Below are 20,223 nucleotides of genomic sequence, written 5' to 3'. Positions count from 1 at the left end.
ACATAACTCATGAGTGCTGGAGCAGTGCAGAGCCATGTGTCTGTTATGCATGGCCATCCCCAGCAAGTGCAAAGAAATGATTAATTTGAATCTTGATATTGTACATTATAGTTATACTACATTTATCTCTATTTATAATAATTTTACTTTTCATATAAATTATAATTATAATGGATGGAACTATATATTGCATGCATGCACTGGAGCATGGCATTCAATCTCCCTTTGTCCCAGCCCCCCTTTCTTCTTCCTAATCTCACAGTAACTAAATCTTTTGGATGGTCACGCTAAACACTGATAAATTTGAGTCTTTGTTGAGATTTTTATTTTTTTATTTTTCTTTGTACTCTCCTCCTTTCATAAATTTGTTGCAAACACTGAAAGGAAACAGGGAAATCATGTTAAAGCAACTTCTTCTTTTGTAAGACATTTGGGTACTCTGACTTAAAAACTCTGAGCTAAAAATCAGCATCCATGCAGTGATTTTATACCTTGGACTGTGCATATCTGGTGGAAAGCAAATAACTTCATCTGCTATTACACAAATGAGAGATGAAAATAGATCCTCCTGTGCCTAAGCATAAGTACTGTAAACTGAGAAGACACAGCAGATACAGTCACAGATGATCTCACTGCTCTTGCTTTTAGACTTATAAAGAATACTTTCCAAAACATTTTTGTTCATTTAATATATTTCATATCATTATTGTTAATAAGGCAGTCTTCGTATTAAGCTAACTTTAGTAGATTTCTATCTGGATGTTCTTCAGTAAAAACAAACAAACAAACAAGAAACCCCCCAAAAAAACAAAAATCCTATAATTTTGTTTGGGGATACAATGGCATATGGAGCATTTTTAGAAAGCATAATATGTAAAAGTAATATTGTTCAGATCTGAAATAAAAAGAAGATATCTTTCATCTAAAAGGATCCAAAAAGTCCTGGAGAACAGTTGATGAAATGTTGAATTTTCTGTTTACAGAATAGGTTATCTTTAAAAAGGTTTGAGTCTGAATTAAACAAGCTTTATTCTTAATTATCTCTACTTTCTATTATTTTACACGCAGTGCTCCATATACTTCTTACTGTATTTTTCCTCATTGAAGCAACTGAAAAGCCAGACTGACTCAGGGCTGAAATGTCTTTGCATACATTGGGGAGAATCCACACACAAAGGGACATTTATCAGGGGCGGTTTTTCCTCTGCTGAGGAAGGGACCAAACCTGAGAGTCCAGAAACAGACAATGATCTTATCAAGAAACCCTCTTCAGTAATATCATCAGCCTGCTCTTGCCAAGTCTGGCATTTCTGTATTGTGTATCTGTGATGGAGAGAGAGGCAGCAAAGCTGTGCAAGCTGTGTGTATCTGGGATAAAGTGGATACTCAACCCACTGGCTCTGCACAGTGTTAGTGTATAATTGGGAATCCTTTCTGCCACTATAGAGTGTCTATGTGAGAATGGAGATCACAGTATTTCTGTAATGGAAAACTGCAGAGACGGCTCTTCAGCTGCATTGGTTGCTTTTGTTGTTGATGTTTGTTTGTTTGTTGCATTTTTGTAAACATCTCTACTCCTGTTTTTCCACAGCATGTGCAGCAAGTAAAAAACCTTTCCAACTCTGCATCCCAGATGTGAAGTTGGAATGTTATTAGAAAAAAAACAGAAACAAAAACAAAATATTTTTTCTTCTTATATCAGATTTGTAATTTGATAATGAAAGCCAGAAATTGCTGCTGTACCAAGTGGACTCAAAGCTGAAGCTGGTTACTTCTGATTTCAACATGGGGTCAGGATTTCCCAAAGATGGATTCATTTACTGAAAGGTCTAAAATTTAACATGGAACTTTTTGTGACTAGATTTGGAGAAAGCTGAGCATCCTGAAGTCATTTGATTAGATTCCTTTTTGAGTTTTCTCAGTAGGAAGAATTACAGCAATAAGCATGTTTGTGCTAATAACAATGGAGTGTGCCCCGGTGGCGCAGGTGGTAGGAATGCCGCATTGCAACACCGGAGGCCCTGGGTTCGAATCCACCCTGTGGCACAAGTGGTAGAAGTGCCGCTCTGCTACACAGAGGCTCGAATCCTGGGGGTAGGACTCGATGATCTCTAAGGTCCCTTCCAACCCGCACGAGACTATGATACTATGATACTATGACTACGATACAGAGCCATCATAAATCCGAATAGATCTCAAATTTTCACAGATTTTAGGATGGCTGGAAAACAGAAGGATCTCTTCTTCTTCTTTTGTTGCATCATTGTTGGTAGCCTTCTGCAGTTCTGGTTCTCTTTCCAATTTCTAGAGCACAAGACAACTACAAATTTAGGGACATAGCAATGACTGTTGTGGTCAGTAGCTGGCAGTAGCAAGTGCTGCCTCTTCTTTGGGACTGTGTCAGGGAAAAGTGTGCTTTTTCTTGAAGTAGGTTTCTGTAAGCTGAAAAAAATGGTCCAAATAACATAAGTCTACGTAGCTGAGTAAAACCACTCCACTAAGAAGCTAAACAGACTGTGGCAGCAGTATTCTTCATATACTTCTTCCTAACTAACAAGGAGAAAACAGTATTTTTGTAATAACTGAGTTTTAGCCTTGAAAACAGGTAGGTGCAGTTTAGCAATTCTGTAATTAATGGCCCTCTCATTTTGAAAATCCGAAGTTGCATTGTCATGATTGATGCAGAGGTGCTCACTACTGTAGGTCTGTGCTTTTCTGGCATGGGACGTGATGTTATGTTCATATTATTTCTGTACATTATACGAGTGTGAGACATTATAGCAATGTAAATCTCTCCTTTGTATTGAATTTATATAAACAAATGAAGAACTGACAAATAGAGTTGACCTATATATTGGAAGTACTTATTATAAGTATCAGTGCACATGCTTCTTTTGAAACAGCCTATGTTGTAGGGCACAATGTGCCTTCACATCACAGAGCTCAACTCTGTGTTCTAGTTGGGAATCTGGAGCAGATTTTGTACCTATAGCTAAGGTCTCACTAAACAAGGTGGAGTACTGTACCAGTATGGTGGTGGTATTGGAAGCTTAGTGTATATTAAATAACCAGTAATGAGAAAAAAAAAAAAAAAAGACTGTACTGAGCTATTCTTATCTGGCTGCTTGGAGACAGAAAATGGTTTAGACCAGATGTCAATGTCAGGTGAAATCACAGGACTGGATGTGGCGTTGATACACTTCATGTGTACAGAGTAGCCATTATTCAGCTGAGCAAGGAGGTATTAGAAGAAGAATGGTTTATTTTGGTGGCTCAGCTTATAAATTAAGTACTTATAACAACACACATGCTTTGGCTAAGTAGGATAATAGTGTTTACATTCTGGTTCTAAATGTGAATTCATGCACTTCTGTCCATATGTTTCACGCCTGGAAGTACAAATGTGTTTCTTCACTGCTACAAGGCTTCTGCCTTCCTCTGTTTCCTGAATATCTTCTGTTTCCCTTTCTCCAGGCTGTCTTTATATCCTGATTGAACCCAAATTAAAACTACAGGCAGTTATTTCCTTAGACACTCCCTCTCTTGCCTTGTTTTGGATTTTGTTTTTCTCCTCCCATGGTCCTTTTTTTTTTCCCCCTGAATATTTGTTTGTTCTTTCCCTCTCCTCACTTTCAGAATATCCTTGTCTTTATTGTCCATTGTAGGACAGTGCTATTAAAGATAAGGATAGTACCTGCACTCTCTGCCATTTTCAGTACTAGCAGCAGGTAGGGGAGATAAACTGCTTCTGCCTTTCAGTGCTATAGAGAAAGGTAGAGAGCAGTAAGGTTTTTGTTACTGAAGCTGGTGAAGGTTTTTCATTTCTCATCCTTACCTAGAATGCACAGCTGCCCTATGAGAGCACTGGCAAGGTGCACAACATTGGGCAGCTCAATGAGGAGGGAAGCTATGTGTGGCAGCTTCTCCTTCTTTGTGTCTGCTATCTAGACCTATGTCTGTCTCTAGGCAGAGGAGAACGGTGGCTTGAAGCTACCTGTGGATTATCCTTGTGGATTATCCTTGTGTTGAGTGATTATCCACTCAGAGTCATCACTCTAAAAGGTCCTGCTGGCCTTGCCAGGAAGGCCTCTGGTCCCAGGAAGGGACCAGAGAGGAGTAGGCTGGTTTGGAATTGCTGGGGGCTGGCCATGGTTTCATAGGAAGGAGGCTGCTCCCATAACAGTGGCAAAGCCTCTGTCCACTTTTTTGGGACATCAAAATTCAATTTTGTAATTGGTTCAGGACAGTCCTTGAAATGCATTTCTTACTACAAATGAGATTAAAAAATTATTTCAAGGTTGATTACAATTTAGTTTGTTACCAGTTGAATTCCATATATGCGTGAGTCTTTTTAATGAGATAGTTACAGAGCTTGCATCGCAGAATGCATTTTGTAGTGCTGTAAGTGAAATGTTACCTGGAAACTTCCCAGAACTTCCCATTCCAGAGTGACTGAGCTGGTGACTCAGTGTAGCGCTGTCAGCAGTGAAGAGATGTGGATTCAAGCACATTCCTTGGCTGAATTATGTAAAAGGATGTCTTAAATCCCTGACAAACAAACCTGATGATGTTAGATGATTGACCGTTTTCATAACATAGCTGTGTGAATTATTCTTGTAGCCAACCCTCCTCCGCAACAGCAGTGGCAACTTTCCAGTTGGTGCTGAAAAGGGGTGCGGTATTCATGCACTCATTCATTCATCACGAAGTGTCATGGCTTAGCACATGTTGGGTTACTGCTTCAGACTCTCAGTTACTTGTTTTAGAGTTGTTGGCTATTGAATATGTCCTGAGGAAAGCGAGTATTTCTGTTTTGCCACCTCCATTATGTTATCTTTTTCAGTGTAATAACAAGCTAATTCAAAGTTCTTTGTGTAAGACTAATGGCTTCTGATTCACTGCTGTCAGCCACTACCTCTGCGCACTTCCAATGTTGTTTGCCCATGCCCCTAACTCTTACCTATGAAGCACATTATTTTTTGAGAGTAGTCTCATCATAGGCAAATCATTAAATGAACATCAAAAATATCCCATCTTTTACATATGGCTAAGATCACAATTACCAAAAGTCCTTTTTTTTTTTCCTTTTTTTTTTTTTTTAATATATATTTTTTATTTTCCCCCCCGTTCTTATCCACACAATAAATGTTGTCAGCAGGATAAGTTCACGCATCGGATAAGGTCACAATTTCATTTAGTGACAACTTCCAACAGCGTGAACTTACAAGGTTCGATTTATTAAAGAGTCAGAAAGGATAAGATCACTGCATGGCCAGCCTGATTTATCAGGGTTTGACTGGAGTACTTGAATAGAGAACACCATATTTCAAGTTTATGTTTGAAACTGTAGTTTAGAGTGTGTTATGTCTCAGAGACTTGAAAATTGAGGGAGTAGAATTTAGAGGAGGTATCTCAGTAATGCAGTTCATGCCTTCCAAGCAAGTGGATGATCATTTCATATTGGACATGCCTTGTTAAGTATCACATGAGTGGAAAGATAGTTCTGTGCCCTCTTTGAATGGATGTTTGCAAAAGTAAACATATTAACTGGTTCCAGTGTTAATTACAAATTTGTTCTGTGCACGCAGCAGTGCTGGCAGATCTTCAGATCTGGGCTGGGCAGCGTTTAAAAACTTGTGAGAGTGTTTTTCACTCGTTAGCCATGACTTCAGAGCAGTCCTTGTTTGAAAATACGACACACACTATTTCTTTGTTGTGCAAAAATATTCATTAACGAAGCCAGGTGGCTGTGCATAGAAGTATGCAAAGAAGGAGCCGTTTGCTAGTGTGTGTCAAGTAACCAGTCCCTAATTGTAGCAGAGAAAGAGCTTGCTCATCCTTTTTAGGGTGACACCACTTAGAGAGCTATTCCTGCTAAAAACAAATAGAACAACACGAAAAGCCCTACTACAGCCAAAGATATCAGTGACATGCTTAGAAATGTTAAACATTTCTAAGTCTGGTTAAAATTATTTCTGAAAGAAGTAATGTCCTTTTTCTATCCTAAAACTCAGCTCTTTACTCACCTTCAGGTACAGACTCCTGTTTCTTGTTCCAAAGTTTGGGCAGGCGGATGAAAGCCAGAGCTCTTATGTCCAGAAATCCTATGTACAGTTGAGTCCTTCTGGTATTTAAACTGTGGTCAAAGCCTCCTAAGGGCCAAAAGCTGTTGCCAGATTCATCTATGCTATACGTGAATTTTAAAAATGATTCTGATTTTGCTTTGCAAGAAGGAAAAGTTAAACTAACCTTCCACCTTTTGTTTTATGCAAGCCCTTTGTGTCATCCGTAAGACAATGTGTTAATGTCAGGAAAGAGTCCTAAATTGAGTCATTTCATTCCGGTTTTGTGTCCACCAAGGTGGCCTAATATCTTAAAAGCCATGGGATGTTTTGTAGCTCTACTAGTGAGTCATGACTTGGGGCTTCTTTTACAGTGCAGCTATCATAAGTCTTTGAGTAATCACAGACTTTAAAAGTATGCTACATCAACAAGATAAGAGAAACAGCCCTCAGCACTAACAGCATTATCTTTTACCAAAATTGATTAGCCCATACTATGTGTCTCAGATATTTTGTATAAACTTACTCAGCAAGCTGGAAATAAGTGTGTTCCTGAAGTAGAAGCTGGGGAAAGAAACAAACAAATCCCCCAAATTAATAATAAAAGAAGAAAATACTACTTCACCTGTAAAGAGTCAGTGCTGGCTGAGGCTTTGCTCCTCTAGCTGCCAGTGCTAGTATGGCAAAGAAAGCTCAGCCACTCTTCCTGATGTAATCTGTTTTGATATAATTTAACAGACACGAAATTTCAGAAGAACAAAAGGTTGTAAATGAACGCAGGAAAGTTTCAGACTCTTTGCTCAGTTCTCAGGGGGTACTGATCAGAGGATTTTTAATAGTGACATTTGCAATCTTTCTTTTACAAACCCCTGTTCCAGCCCCTGGCCTTCCACTACTTGGTGCAGACAAAGGAGCATATGCTGTGATTCTACAAAAGGGATGAAGATAGGTCTGGTAGGAAAGAAATAATCTTAGCAGTTGCTTGTAGACTTTACTTTGCTGGATTATTTTTTAAATTACCCTCCCCTGGCATTAGGTTTTCTTGACCAATAATTTTTGGTGACAATTATATTGCTAAGGATCAAATTGTAATGTGCTATACCTTGCATGAGTGTAACCAAAACACATGTATTTGCCAGAACACTTCAGCAGGTTATTTTTTGCAACTCCTAACATGTATGTACATCCATCAAATTAAAAATGGATGCTGTTAATGGTGACCATAGAGAAATGTATCTTATTTAGAAAAATATGATCAAAGTAAAAAAAGAAGGTTATGAAACAACATGATTTGTAATTCTGTTTGCAAACTGATGCTCTCAGTTATGGTAGTCTTGGTGGAAGGGAAATACAACTCCAGTACAGCTGTGCATGTTGTCATCCCACCTGCAGTGCATCCAGTGCATAAATACATCCTGGAAAGTATTGCCCAAACTACAACATGGGACTGTAACAAAAGAGAAAGAATTTATATTAACTTACTCAACTCTCAAAGGGATGAAAAAAAAAATAAAAAATACGCTTTTGGAAAATAGCAGCTCATTTTTTATGTCTGCCTCAAACCTGAAATACTTATCAGATATAAGATTCATGTTATTAATCTTATTTAAAAAATAAAGTGTAATGATGTGTACCTTAAAACTTAGGTAGGTTTTTGGATATCACCGGATGATCTGCCCCAAGTTTGTCGTTCTTAATCCATTAAAAGACAGGCCTGCTTGTAAATCCACAGGTACAGATAAGAAGTCACTGTTTGACTGTGTCTGAACCCTTTTCAGATGAAAAATGTCAGTGGCAGAAAGGGAGGCTGAATTATTTTTTAAAAGGGTTTTCAAAGATTCTCATGATTCCTCCGGTATCAGTTAAATGTGACATGTCCATAGACGTGGCTGTTTTTTAGGGTGTAAAAGCAAGTAAATGCTATAGTTTTCATCTCTGTGTAGAAAGAAAATGCTGCAGTATGTGTAAGTGATCAATTTGCCTTGCAGTACCAGAAAGAATCCTGTCTTCCATAATTAACATATAAAGAGGTATTTTGAGGTTCAAATGATTTGTGACCGTGTACCTGCGAGAGGGAAAAAAAAAGCGCATGTGTATGTGTATTTCTGTTTGAATGCATATATATCACATATGTAAATTACATATAATGTATCCATAATAAGCTTTGCCGCTTACATACTGCCATTTAAGCTGTCAGAGTCCTGTCATGATGATAGCTCACCCACATACATGCAAGCTTTTGTAAACTGGTACAGCTCTATTTCCCAGATTTGTTCCAGTTTGCAAGGAGGACCCCATGCACAGTTTTACATAGAGTAGTTTTGTAATCTGCAACACTCAGAGGTGGAATTTAGATTTTTGTGCTTGGAAATGGAAGCAGGAATCAAGTCTCTGGAAAAATGGTCGAGATTAACTCAAGAGAACTTTTGCAGCCTGGATGAGGCACAAATGCAGGCATTCACAGGAATGGCTCACTGGGGGAAGTCTGTGGAGACTGCCGGCAAGCCAGGAGGAGTTACTCACTTCCTCAAACACAAGGTTAATTTCTCAGCAATTGCCAGTTCTAAATCTGGGATGAGTTTTACTTCTTGCATAGTTGGACTTCCCTACTGTTTGTGCAAAAGCATGGCCCTGATTAGGGGGAGAGTTGTTGTGAAGGTATGTGCTGCTGCAAACAGCAGGCATTGCTGCTGCTTAGGGGGAGGAAGGGGAGGGATTTGGGATTCAGCAGATTGCAGAAGCAAGGCTGCAGCGAGCTGGGGGGAGTTCTTCACATACAGGGGATGCAGCCAATTTTCAGCCTTTGTGCCCACCTGCAGGAAGGGCAAACCTGAGTAACAACTTGAACAAATGGGAAATGATCGACGAGGAAAGAACTAAATCCATCCCCACTGCTAAGTCTTATCCCTCTTGAAGTTGGAAAAGAGAATTTATTGTTTTAGAGAAGAACACTGGAAATTGTGTAATTTTGCATGTGAATGTAGCTGCTCTTGCACTTCTAACTGCAGTATTTGTTCAAAGGAAAACAGACTTATTGAGGAAATTCCTTTGCAAAGAAGAGTTGTCCAGAGTCCTTTTTTTTAAATCCTGTAATGAAATTAACAAAACCAGAGAAGTCAAAGTGAACTGCAGTAACACTTTAGGGTGTTAATTTTTGTCTGTACTTTGAAAAATGAAATATCCATATGAAAAAGGAAGAATTAGTACATACTAATAAAACAGAAATCATTCTTTACCCCTCCATTGCTTTTTCACATTCTGTTTAAGTCTTAATCTAGCAAGTTAAATTATTTTGGGCCTTATTCTGAAAGGGTGCTTCATGTACATTGCTCCATTAAAAATCTCTGTAATTAATTCTAGGAAATATTTTCAGCAGTGTCTTCAAAATCAGTGGAGTTGCTCTGGGTTTTCTCACTGCAAAATGTGTTTAAAAAGTATTTGGGAGCCAAATGTCTCAGAATGTGCTCTTCTGACAGTGAAATGGATCACGGAGGCTCATGTACCAGGGGCTATTGCACTCTCAGCTATCGTCTTCCCCCTCCTAAGCATTTTTTAAGAACTTCCTTGAATCCACTTTTCTGACTAAAAGTGGCTTTATACCATTCTTCCTGTGAAAAGGTAGAAAAAAAAAAATAATGTAACCTTCTAGATCACCTCTGAATAAATTGTAAAGAAAGAGGTTTGTTTTTCTTCTGCAGGATGACCAGATTGGTTGTTTTTGCAGACAAGTGCAATTAATTCTCATTCCAGGGATCCTCTGAATGCCAAGCATTCACAACAAACATGGAGGTGTCTGCTGTCAGGGTAGGAGTGAACCCTCTAAACCCTGCTTATGCTCTTTATTTGCAGGGGAACTGGAGGTGGTCCAGAAGGATGGCGAACGCAAGGTCCACAGCCGGCAGCAGCTCCCAGTGGGGACAACGTGGGGGCCCTTCACAGGGAAGATGGATCTCAACAACAACACCTTGGTATGTAGGTGCTCTCAGGCACCTTGCTTCTGTTGGGGACAGCCTGAGTCATTATGCAGCTGGAGTATTTGGAAAACAGGCCTTGTTAGCTCTCACGGGCAGTGCTATTAGGATCACTTCAAATTAGTGTGCCTATGGCAGCTGTCCACATAAAGATCTTTGTAACACAGGTTAATAATAGTAATCTTGCTATTTTACAGGAAGAAAGGAAGTGTTACTTCCATGTTTTCTGAACCATGCTACTCCCTTTCGGCAGCAGCGTCTGATTTTTAGTATCATTTAAAGTTTTTCATAGCATCAGTTGTTCAGTATTTAATTTATATTATTGGGTGGCATAGAAGATAAATAGCTACATTGGTTAAAGCTGAAATTTATTAAGTCTGACTCTATAATAAGATTGTTGAATGTAGCAAAATGTCTCATTGGCCTATAGTTTTTTTGGAAGATATGGAAAGACATTTGCCTTGTACTATATACTTTAATTGGACTTTTTAATTATTATTTTGATGCAGAAAATATGTGGGTCATATTACTTGTAAGTAATATGAGTAATAATTCTGAATCAGGGATGGAACAACTGCAATCCTTCCTGCAGGAGCTTTCTTCTCCCACAGATCTACAGGCATACGTTAGGGTCTGCTATTACTTTGAAATCTGGACTTTTTCTGTAACAGAAACAATTACTAAAACATTTTGGTTTTCTATAAAACCATAGTGACAAGAATGGACTTTTGGTGGTTATCATGAGATGGAATGACATTCTCAACCTAATTCAGAGAGATGTGGGATGAAAATGTTCAGAAGGACTTCTGTCTTCACTGAGTTGGGAAGATTGTCCCTTGCTTCTTGTCAATTTAGAAAGTCTAATTTTTGCTTACATGTTAGATTTTATTTCTGTTCTGTTCATAAATGCATTTTGTAATCCGAAAAAGTACCTGTAAACAGAAATGTAGTCCTTAGCAATATTGTTTTGACCCTCATTCTTTGAGACGGTCAAAACTGAACTGGATGTGGTCTTGAGTAATCTTCAAAGTTGAACCTAACTTTGAAGTTTGCTGTGCTTTGAGCAGAAGTTTGACAGGAGGTGCCTTCTGACCTGAATTATTCTCTGTTTCTAAGTAATATTTCTTTTTCCCAAGTATCAGGTGTTTTCTGCAGTCCTACATTTGTTAGTTTCAAATGCCACGTAAAGAAATGTAAATCCTTTGGTAGATCCTTAATTTACTGTATAAGCAACACAGTGCCAGCTTCTACATTTTTCCTCTAGCATTTTTTTTTTTTTTTCCCTTGAAATGATTCTAGTTTATTTATGATATTTCTGTTTGCTTTGCACATTTGATTACTTTCCTCATTGCCATACATGCTCTCTGTTGTTCACAAGGGGACTTTGTGTTTGTTTGCTTAAGTTATTTGTATCTGTTTTGGAAAGCTCATTTGGGTAAAGCCTTACGTTTCTAGAATTCAATCAAACTTTCACATCAGCTGCTGATGTCAGGTTTAGTTCATTTCTTAATGTGATCTTCAAACATTGCACTGTTATAGACATCAAAACATCTTTGGAAAAAAGCTTTAATGAGCATTTTTAGTGTAGAGAGAAAAGGAATGAAAAAATTAGTGAAACTCAGGTAAGTATCACAATTCTTGCAGCTGGATTCCTTCTTATAAAAGATGTTGGTGGTTACTAGTAGGTATTTTACCTGACTTCACTGATTTTTAGGGTTAGCAATATATGACACTTAGCCTCACAGGATTCACTTGCCTTAGGATTCACTAAGCAGTAAGTTACTGCTTACTTGCTGTCCTTTCACCCAGAACTTTATGCAGTCATTACTTATAATATCAGGTAAAAGTGCTTCATATTTCAGTCATTGCTATGGTGCTGAACAAAGACTCATTGCTGTTGGCTCAGGAGACAGAGCAAGTTAATTAATTCAGCATGGTAATTAATTGAGTCACTGTGCCAGATGTCAAATACTTTTTAGATCTTTCAAGTTTCTGTCTTGAAGTATATTAACAATATACATCTCAGAGTAGGAGAAGGTTGGGTACCTTGAACAAAAACGATTTAAGTGCTGTTCAAACTTGCAACAGGAATAGCAGCTGTTGACTAAATCAGCAGTGACACAGCACTGTCAGGAGATGCGATGGAGCATGGTCCCTTGTCATGACTTCAGAGTATTTCAACTCTAGTGGTAGACTTGAGAGCTCAATGACTAATCATGTTCTTAATTTTTGTCATCTAAGAGTCAGCCAACAATCATGAATTTTGAAGCATTTAACACTCATTATGCCATAACTTGCCCCATTGCATTACTACTGCTGAAAAAAATCTGTACATGGACATCAGAGATCTTATTAGTGTTGCTTTTTAAGAACAAAGAGTGAAAATACAGTATTAGAAATTTTCTAGGCACTTAGTCCCCATTTCAATATGAATTTAAGAACTCCTTATATCATTATCTAAACACTTACAGTCATCTACTTGAGTACTTACATTTAGTGATAAATCTCCTATTTTGATAATTTTAATGACCTGTTCCTGTAATTTAGGAATCAGAGCTTCTGGTTCAATTCAATTCAATGTTTTGACAAACAGACACATAAGTAAATTTTGTTCAAGACTTTTTTAATTTACAGTTGATGAGCTCTAAAGAAAGACAACACAATTAAATCAGTACCTTTAGCAGGGAGGCTCCAACTTTGCGCCTTGCTGCATCCCTCAAAGTTCAATAGTTCCTGGGTACCAAAAAGCAGTCGGGAATGTATTTCTAAGGCAGCAACTGATAGCTTGTGACTCTAGTCTTCAAAAGGAAAGTGAGTTTGCACACATGCCAACTGTAATGTGAGCAGGCCGTTGAGAAGAATGGAAAACAGTTCAAGAAAGATCATACAAACTACTGAAATCATACCTGCTGTATATAAGCAGATCTAATCTGAAGTTGCTAGCATCTTATTTAAGAAGCAGCAGTTTACTTGCTTTTCCCAGCTGTAAATATTTTCCTTGTCTCCCTGAAATAAAAGAAAATCTCAAATATCATGACTGCATTCAGTGTTTCTCAAGAAGCAGCACAGGACCACATGGCCTGTGATGAAGGTCAAGCTGTGGATGATGCTGTGGCTCCGGTAGTGAATGGAGGCATTTTGAGATGTGATTTCCTTTGGCAGCAGCCATCTAGTTTTTGGTGTTAATCTGTGCCCATGGCAGGATTTTATGAAATGAAACAATGAGCGGCTGGATCCTGCCCCCTATTCTTGTGGTCTTGTCACAAGGAGGAGCGTGTGGTGCAGGCCTGTATCATTCTGATAAGGAAAAGAGGATTCAACATGGCTGTGACGGGAATCCATGGGAAGAAAGTGTGCAGGGTTGGACCAGGCGAGCAATGGGATACAGCAGAGACCCTTTAATGGGATCTGGGAGGTTCAGTGCCAAAGCTACACTTTTCCTGGAAGATAGCCTCACAAAACAGTTTATTGGGTAGTGCTGTGAGGGGCTGAGGAGCCAAGGTTCAAAATGCAGTTAAGTTATTCATTCGCTAATCTGCAGCTGGTCACTGCAGGTCAAAAACCTCATATCTGTAGTAGCCAGCAACTTTTAATCTCCAGAGTTGCAGTATGAGAGTTTGCTGGGCACTTGGTTGAGGTTCTGTGTGGCCACGGAGAGTGGCAGCCTGCGCTAGGCTGCCTCTGATTTTGTTGTTTAAACATAGAAACATATAAGGTAGGCTTTGTCTTTAGTCAAAGACAAATGGGGATGTTGGCTCTTATTAGCACAGTGATTTCTATGTTTCATTACCAAAGATAGTATATTGCGTCACAAGTTGTGATTCTAATCTTTACTATCCTTGTTTCGTACCTGTGACATCAAGTGTCTACAAAAGCATTTCTTTCAGTTTTTCACTGTTATTACTGACAGGTTATACATTAAAACTGTGTTTTGGAAGCACTTGCTTCTTTCTCAGATACTGGGAGACTTTAATGTAACAGTATTTCTGGACAGCAAATCGCATTACGCTTACTGTGATGTACATTTGTGCTATGCGAGCAGCACTGCCAGCCACTTCACACAATGTGAACATTTTAAAAAGCTGAGATATGTTGATGTGATGTGGAAGCCCATATGGCCATACTCAGTGACCTTTGAGAACATTCCCCCACATTTCCACACTATTTTTAAGATACCCTCCCCTTTTAGAAAGCCATGTATTTGAGGGGGAAGGTAATGACAGAAGAGTTTCTTTTAAATTTTTGTCCATAGGCATTTTTACCATTTTTTCTAAACAAACAAATAATCAAACAAAACAGCAGTTGTTTCTGCTCCTTTGTTGACATTTACACAACAGAGTTAATTTAAAACATGTTGCTAATACGATAGCAAGATATGGTAATGATCTGAATAAACACTGTTCTTGAAAAATCAAAAGAGGTTTACTTAAGCTTGAGAAAGTGGTTTCCAGAGTGTTGAGGAATGATGAAAACCACATTCCCTGCAAATAGAAGTGTACATACTGATCACACACACAATTCTGTTCTAAGTTCTGTCATCATTCTGGTATTAATACTGTTGTTAACATGGCCTTAATTTTAAGATACTACATGTTTGAGAGGCATGCAAATATGTTTATTTCCTGTTTTTCTTGGTGGTTTTTTGTTTGTTTGTTTGCTTTAAGCAAAACAAGGAGACAGGATTGAAATCCATTGTTCCTTTTTGTTTCTTTATTGCTGAATCAATTATTTCAGAAATGAAGTATTATGTAGGGGATTCGCTCATAAAAGCATTTTTTTTAAACTTATTTCCCATGTCTTATTTAGTTCCCTATTTAGAACTACACATGCCCATGGTTCATTTTGGCACCTTTTTTATCAAAACAACAGAACTTTACATATTTTGAAAACTATGACTGGTCATTTAGGAAGGTTTTAAAAAACAGTTCAGTTACCTGGTACTTGCTATAAGCATGTTCATTAAGCAGACATTATCCTAATACTCTCCTAATTAAGTAGTAGATACTACCAATTATTCTCATTAAACTGAGAGAAAACTCAATAAGCTTGCTGTCCCATTTCAGTGAGCTTATTTCAGTAGGGAGGTGCTTCTCAAAGTGGGATGCATCCCAGGGAGGCTTGCTCAGTGGCTTCTGAGTGCTGAGTGGGGAAATGATGGGGGATAGATAGGAGTCCAGGTCAGAAAAGGGAGAAGAAAATTCAGTTCAGCAGAAACAGAGAGAAGCACCAGCTGTGGATGCCAGGATGTTCTGCTTTGGAATGTGGAGAAAAGCAGAGAGAAGATAAGACATATTGCAGCACATACGTCACTGTTCCATTGACTTACATGTTGAATGTAGAGAGTGCCACTGCAACAACCTGTGCATAAGAAGGTGTTCTTGTGCTGCTGGACTACGGACATCCAGTCTGATCCTCCCTGTACCACAGGCTCTAGAACTCAAACATTTATTTTGCTATTGATGATTTTGCAGAATTTGTAACACAACTTTTTGAATGGGAGTGTAGTCCTATTTAAGGAAGTTTGGATGAGAGGAGAAATTGATTTAACTAACTCCTTTGAAAGTGGCTCACACAGCTCAGTACACTAAACATCTAATGGACACAGTTCAGCATTCATGTTTGTGATGAGGAGTTTAACGCCGCTATTGTCCTCGGAGGAATTTTTTTTTTTAATTCATACTTTTTGTAAAGATATTTCTTCTTATTTATGGAACGTGTATCAGTATAAAATAAACAGATATAAAATGTCAGATTTAAATATTTGCCAGTTTTTGAAAAAACTTTGCTCTCACTAAATGTTAAACATCCTTTTTTTTTTTTTTTTTTTTTTTCCCCACTCAGAAACAAGGTTCAGTTTCTATAACAATGATACATTTTATTAGTAGTTTCACAAACATAGATCAAGTGCAGGAAAATCTAGCTGCATCACTCTAGTGGAATGTAAAGCCATGAAGGTGCCTGTGTCTACGAAGATATATGTGTTGTTAAGCCAAGAATTCTTTGCTTATGAGGGGCTCTGAGCTGAAAGACTTGCAGGCTTATGTTCTCTCAATAACTGTTATACGGATAAAATATCCTGGATATTCCTGGGTTCTTCTGGGGAAACTAAATGAAGCCCACATAGTTAGCATATGTTGCTAGTAGAGGAGAGCAATGTGATGCCCTTGTGTATGGAACTGTGGTGGCACTTGGGAGAACACTGAGGAGTGCATTCTATGAGACCTGTGGAAGCAAAGCAAGCAGTTGGTTGGAATTGAGCGTGCTGTAGTTGAAATTCTAGCACAAAAAGAAAATTCACCATTTATAGGTTTCAGAATTGTGCTAATGAAAGTGCAGACCACGATACCACTCTCACATACGTTATCACAGAAGCAATAACAAAATTTGAAATTGTTGTCTGTCCTTATTCGAGACTTTGAGTAAATGAGTAGATCTATGGTTTCAATGACAGTGTCCACTTGCTGCTCACTTCAGCACAGCATTATGGAAAGATCAAAATTCCAGTTTTCCAGTTGGTTTCCTTTCTCTCTGAATAGTCTTCAGAGGAATAGCCTGTACATTTCCAAGATTGATATTGAAAAAAAAAAAAAAAAAAGTAGTTATTTCATTGCCAGCCAAATTAACTGCATTTTGTGAAAGTATTTATTTGAATTTTTGAATAGAAAAAAATATCCAGCAAGTACAGTTAGCACAGTATGTGTATTCTCTCTATATACATACATGCACATTTATAAATATAAGTGCAGGAAAATATAAATTTATACATTTATACATTCATATGCTGGTGTTTGCAAGCATATGAAAGAAAGACTGTTATGAGAAGGTCCCTTGGGTGGTAGTTTTTCACAGTGTGGGAGCCCAGGAAAACTGGAATACTTTAAGGAAGTAATTTTAAAGGTGCAGGAGCTGACCATCCCCAAGTCATGGAAGAAAAGCCAGAGGGCAGGGAGGTCAGACTGGCTGGACAGAGACCTTTGGGTAGAACTCAAGGGCCAAAGGAAAGTTTATGGTCTCTGGAATAGTGGGCAGGCTACTTATGAGGATTACAGGTATGTAGTGAGGCTGTGAAGGGAGAAAACTAGAAAAGCCAAAGCCCAGCTAGAGCTGAACTTGGCCACTAAGGTAAAGGATAACTATAAAGCACTGCAGAGACACTGGACTGCAGCTCTTACGGCTCTGCTGGGACGTGTGCATGAGGCACCAATGCACGGTATCCATCCCTGTACTCCTGGGCAGTCCCAGCCACCTGCAGCAGTGGGAGTTATGAATTGTTTCACGTTCATGTCATGTCTTAAACGTTCAAGCATTTCAAACTTTTGCCCAATATTTTTTTTAACTAATTTAATTTATGTTATTTCAGGGACTAGAGAAAAAGGGGAAAATATTTCAACATAGCAAAAAAAATGTTTTGCAAATTTAAAAGCCTCAAATATAGTTACAGTCATTTACTTTCCTTTCTTTTAATTTGAGCTCCTTAGGGAATAATTGTGTTTTAAATAGAGAAAATAATGCCTTTTCTCTGTGTGCTCTAGGGGAAGGACAGCAGAGTGCTACTGATGCATTTAGAATACGCTACTTAGCATTTGGGATATCATCATTGTTTTTGCATATTATTTTCTCTGAGAAAATGACATAATTTAAAACATTTCTGTTGCAGATATTTCCCATCTTTTTTGACATTTTATTTTAATGTATGCCTGAAAACAGCGGAAAATATTTTTTTTTAATAAAAGATTCATCTACGTTTTTTTTATTTAGAAGCACCTTTTCAGTTAACACATTCTGCCATAATTTTTTTTTTGCTTTGAGCTTTGTGGTTGCACGTGGAGCTCTCCAAACTGGAGGAGGAGTGACCACACTTTCTAAAAGATGAATCTGGCACTCGTGCCATGTGTGAGGACAGAGACAAGCCGGGGGAGCTGAGGGAGGTATGTTTGGTGCGGGGAGGTGACGAAGGGTTCTTCCCTCTCTCTCCCTCTTGCAAGCTGTTGTCCTCACTTTGGGAAGAAAACTGGGACAGATTAGCATAAAGGGAAGAAAGCAGTGAAGCAGCAAACAATAGTAGGAACAAAATATCTTGGTCTCTGATGTGTTTGCTTAAGCTTGGGATGGACCAGCAATGGGAGAAGTGTAGGTGCAGTAGGGACAAAGCTGCTGACCCACAGCTTCTGGCATCACAATGCTGGGAGGTAGCTGCAGCCAACCTGTCTGTGCGGCTGTCCAGAGACACTGCTGACATCTCTCAAACTTGGCTTCAAAAGGCCTAAATTAGACCCACTTTTGCAGAAAATGGCAGATGGGACATTATGGCAAATGAGACAGTTGGTCACACAGTGGAGGATACCCTTTTCAAAATGTAATTGAAATATAACAAGGGCTTGCTGGGAGATAAGAAAGTGAGCCTCTGTGTTTCTTTGGCACGTCCCTTATTAATTTCCTGCAGGTTTTTTTTCTTACGAATATTTCTTCTTCCTGCTCCAGTTTCTTACTAATAAAAGTTAGGATTAACATGTGGCAAACGACCCAATTTTAAATGAATGTTGCTTTTTCAGTGCATTTTTTCAGCTTGATTTTGGACTTTGCTTTTAAGTGTTCGGTACTATTTTCTTAAGAAATACTGTCTGTTTTCTGAGGATCAGTGTCTCAGGTTTCTGTGTCAGAGATGTGAGAAGAGAGAGCAGTGGCATCGCATTCTCAGGATGCCAAACGTGTGCACTTTGATCTGGTGCTCAGCATGCCTCAGGGAGTAAGCTGCATCTTGATTTCTCTAGTCAGCCACCTGCAATCAGGTACCAGGGCCCCGATTAGGAAGGCAGAAAAACAGAGAACATACCGTGGGCTGGATGTGGAAGTCTTTATGAGAAGGCTATTGCCATCAGCAGCGTCATCAGCACTTGTTCTCTGGTGCAGTTTCTGGAGCAGTAAATGCCCTTAATGCTTAGTAACAACTGGTACCTTTGTGCACTGATTTTAAAGCTCTCCCCTCTCCCCACCACGGTTAACATTTCATTGCAGAACGGAAAATGAAAAGGATATCCGTGTTTTGAGATCTTGACCTCTCGCAAATGTGAGACCACTCAGAGTGGCTGTTCCTCCTTAACATTCCTCGCATGCTCTCCTCCAAGCCAGTTGCTCACACTTGGCGCAGTGCTGGAGTGGCTTTGTAGTCACACCTGCGCCACTTGCTCTGTCTGTGGCATGCACCCATGGGGCTAAACAGCTTCTCTGAATTTCAGTAAGCATTTCCCTGTCATTTATCCCAAGGGGACTCAGCTGGAGTCTTATTCTTTATTCACTGTAACTCCTGTAATTTTGAAGTCTCCTGAACTCTTCAGAAGTACATGTGTGGTATTGTCAGAGTTCTCCACGTGTCTCTGGCTGCTCTGTGGGACTTGCAGAATGCTCCGGGAGAGCTGTGAGGCGTGGGGAAGCAAAGAGGTTCGGCTCTGACATCCAGTGCCATCCCCATGGCCTCGCAGCATCCCCATGGCCTCATAGTGTTCAGGCTCATAAGAACTGCAGCAGCAAGAAGCACTGATGGTATTGCATCAAAATTATTGGGTTAACAACGATTCTTGAATTTATTTTTCACAGATAACATGTGAACTATGCAAATCTGCCAAGGTGTTAGAGATCACAGTTTATAGGCCTGCACGTTGTTTCTTACTGGTTGTTTATGTTCACTGGAAAAACATAAAGGGAATGCAAAGCAACCAGAAATGTTAAGGGCCAGTTAGTATGTTAGGACTTGAGCTTGTGTAGTTCTGAGGTGCAGGAGGAGGTGCTGAGTAACCCCAGTCTTTCATTCTGAGCAGTGGGGCTAAGGGATGCCGCGCATTTCATGACACTGAACACCACCAGAATAGTCTGTGAGCCTCTCTGTGGAAGATAAATATTTCTTATTTAGTTTGACCTTGGAGATGGAACTGGTTTGATAGGGTTAAGGTCAATGAGTATATTATTTTTAGACCAGATACAGAGTACATGGATGGTTCTGCTTTATTTTAGTGTGTTAACATCTGGCAGCATTCTGTGTTCCATATGCTGCTGATTGTCCTGATACATTCATCTTCAGTGATTATCAAAAAGATTTCAGTGCTCTGGAGTTAATCACACATTTCAGAAGACAAATACATGAAGACAAGTGGAAAAGCAATGTGTGGGTTTCTGTGCAGAAGACCAAGATTTGG

At 39.0% G+C, this 20,223-nt stretch overlaps 1 protein-coding gene across 1 annotated transcript in view; it reads left to right on the top strand.

The window, feature by feature from the left end:
• The window catches only part of ZFPM2 (zinc finger protein, FOG family member 2), a 300,041-nt gene that overhangs the window by 136,157 nt on the left and 143,661 nt on the right, over positions 1-20,223 (top strand). Inside the window, exon 4 of the mRNA XM_015856138.3 lies at positions 9,912-10,030. Within this exon, the coding sequence (XP_015711624.2) occupies positions 9,912-10,030 (119 nt within the window). The remainder of the gene's footprint in view (positions 1-9,911; positions 10,031-20,223) is intronic.

The sequence above is a fragment of the Coturnix japonica genome, chromosome 2 (genome assembly GCF_054131305.1).
Source record: "Coturnix japonica strain WE chromosome 2, WE-NBRP24, whole genome shotgun sequence".
Classification (NCBI taxonomy): domain Eukaryota; kingdom Metazoa; phylum Chordata; class Aves; order Galliformes; family Phasianidae; genus Coturnix; species Coturnix japonica.
Note: the sequence above shows the minus strand (reverse complement) of the source record. Positions and strands in the feature narration are given on the sequence as shown.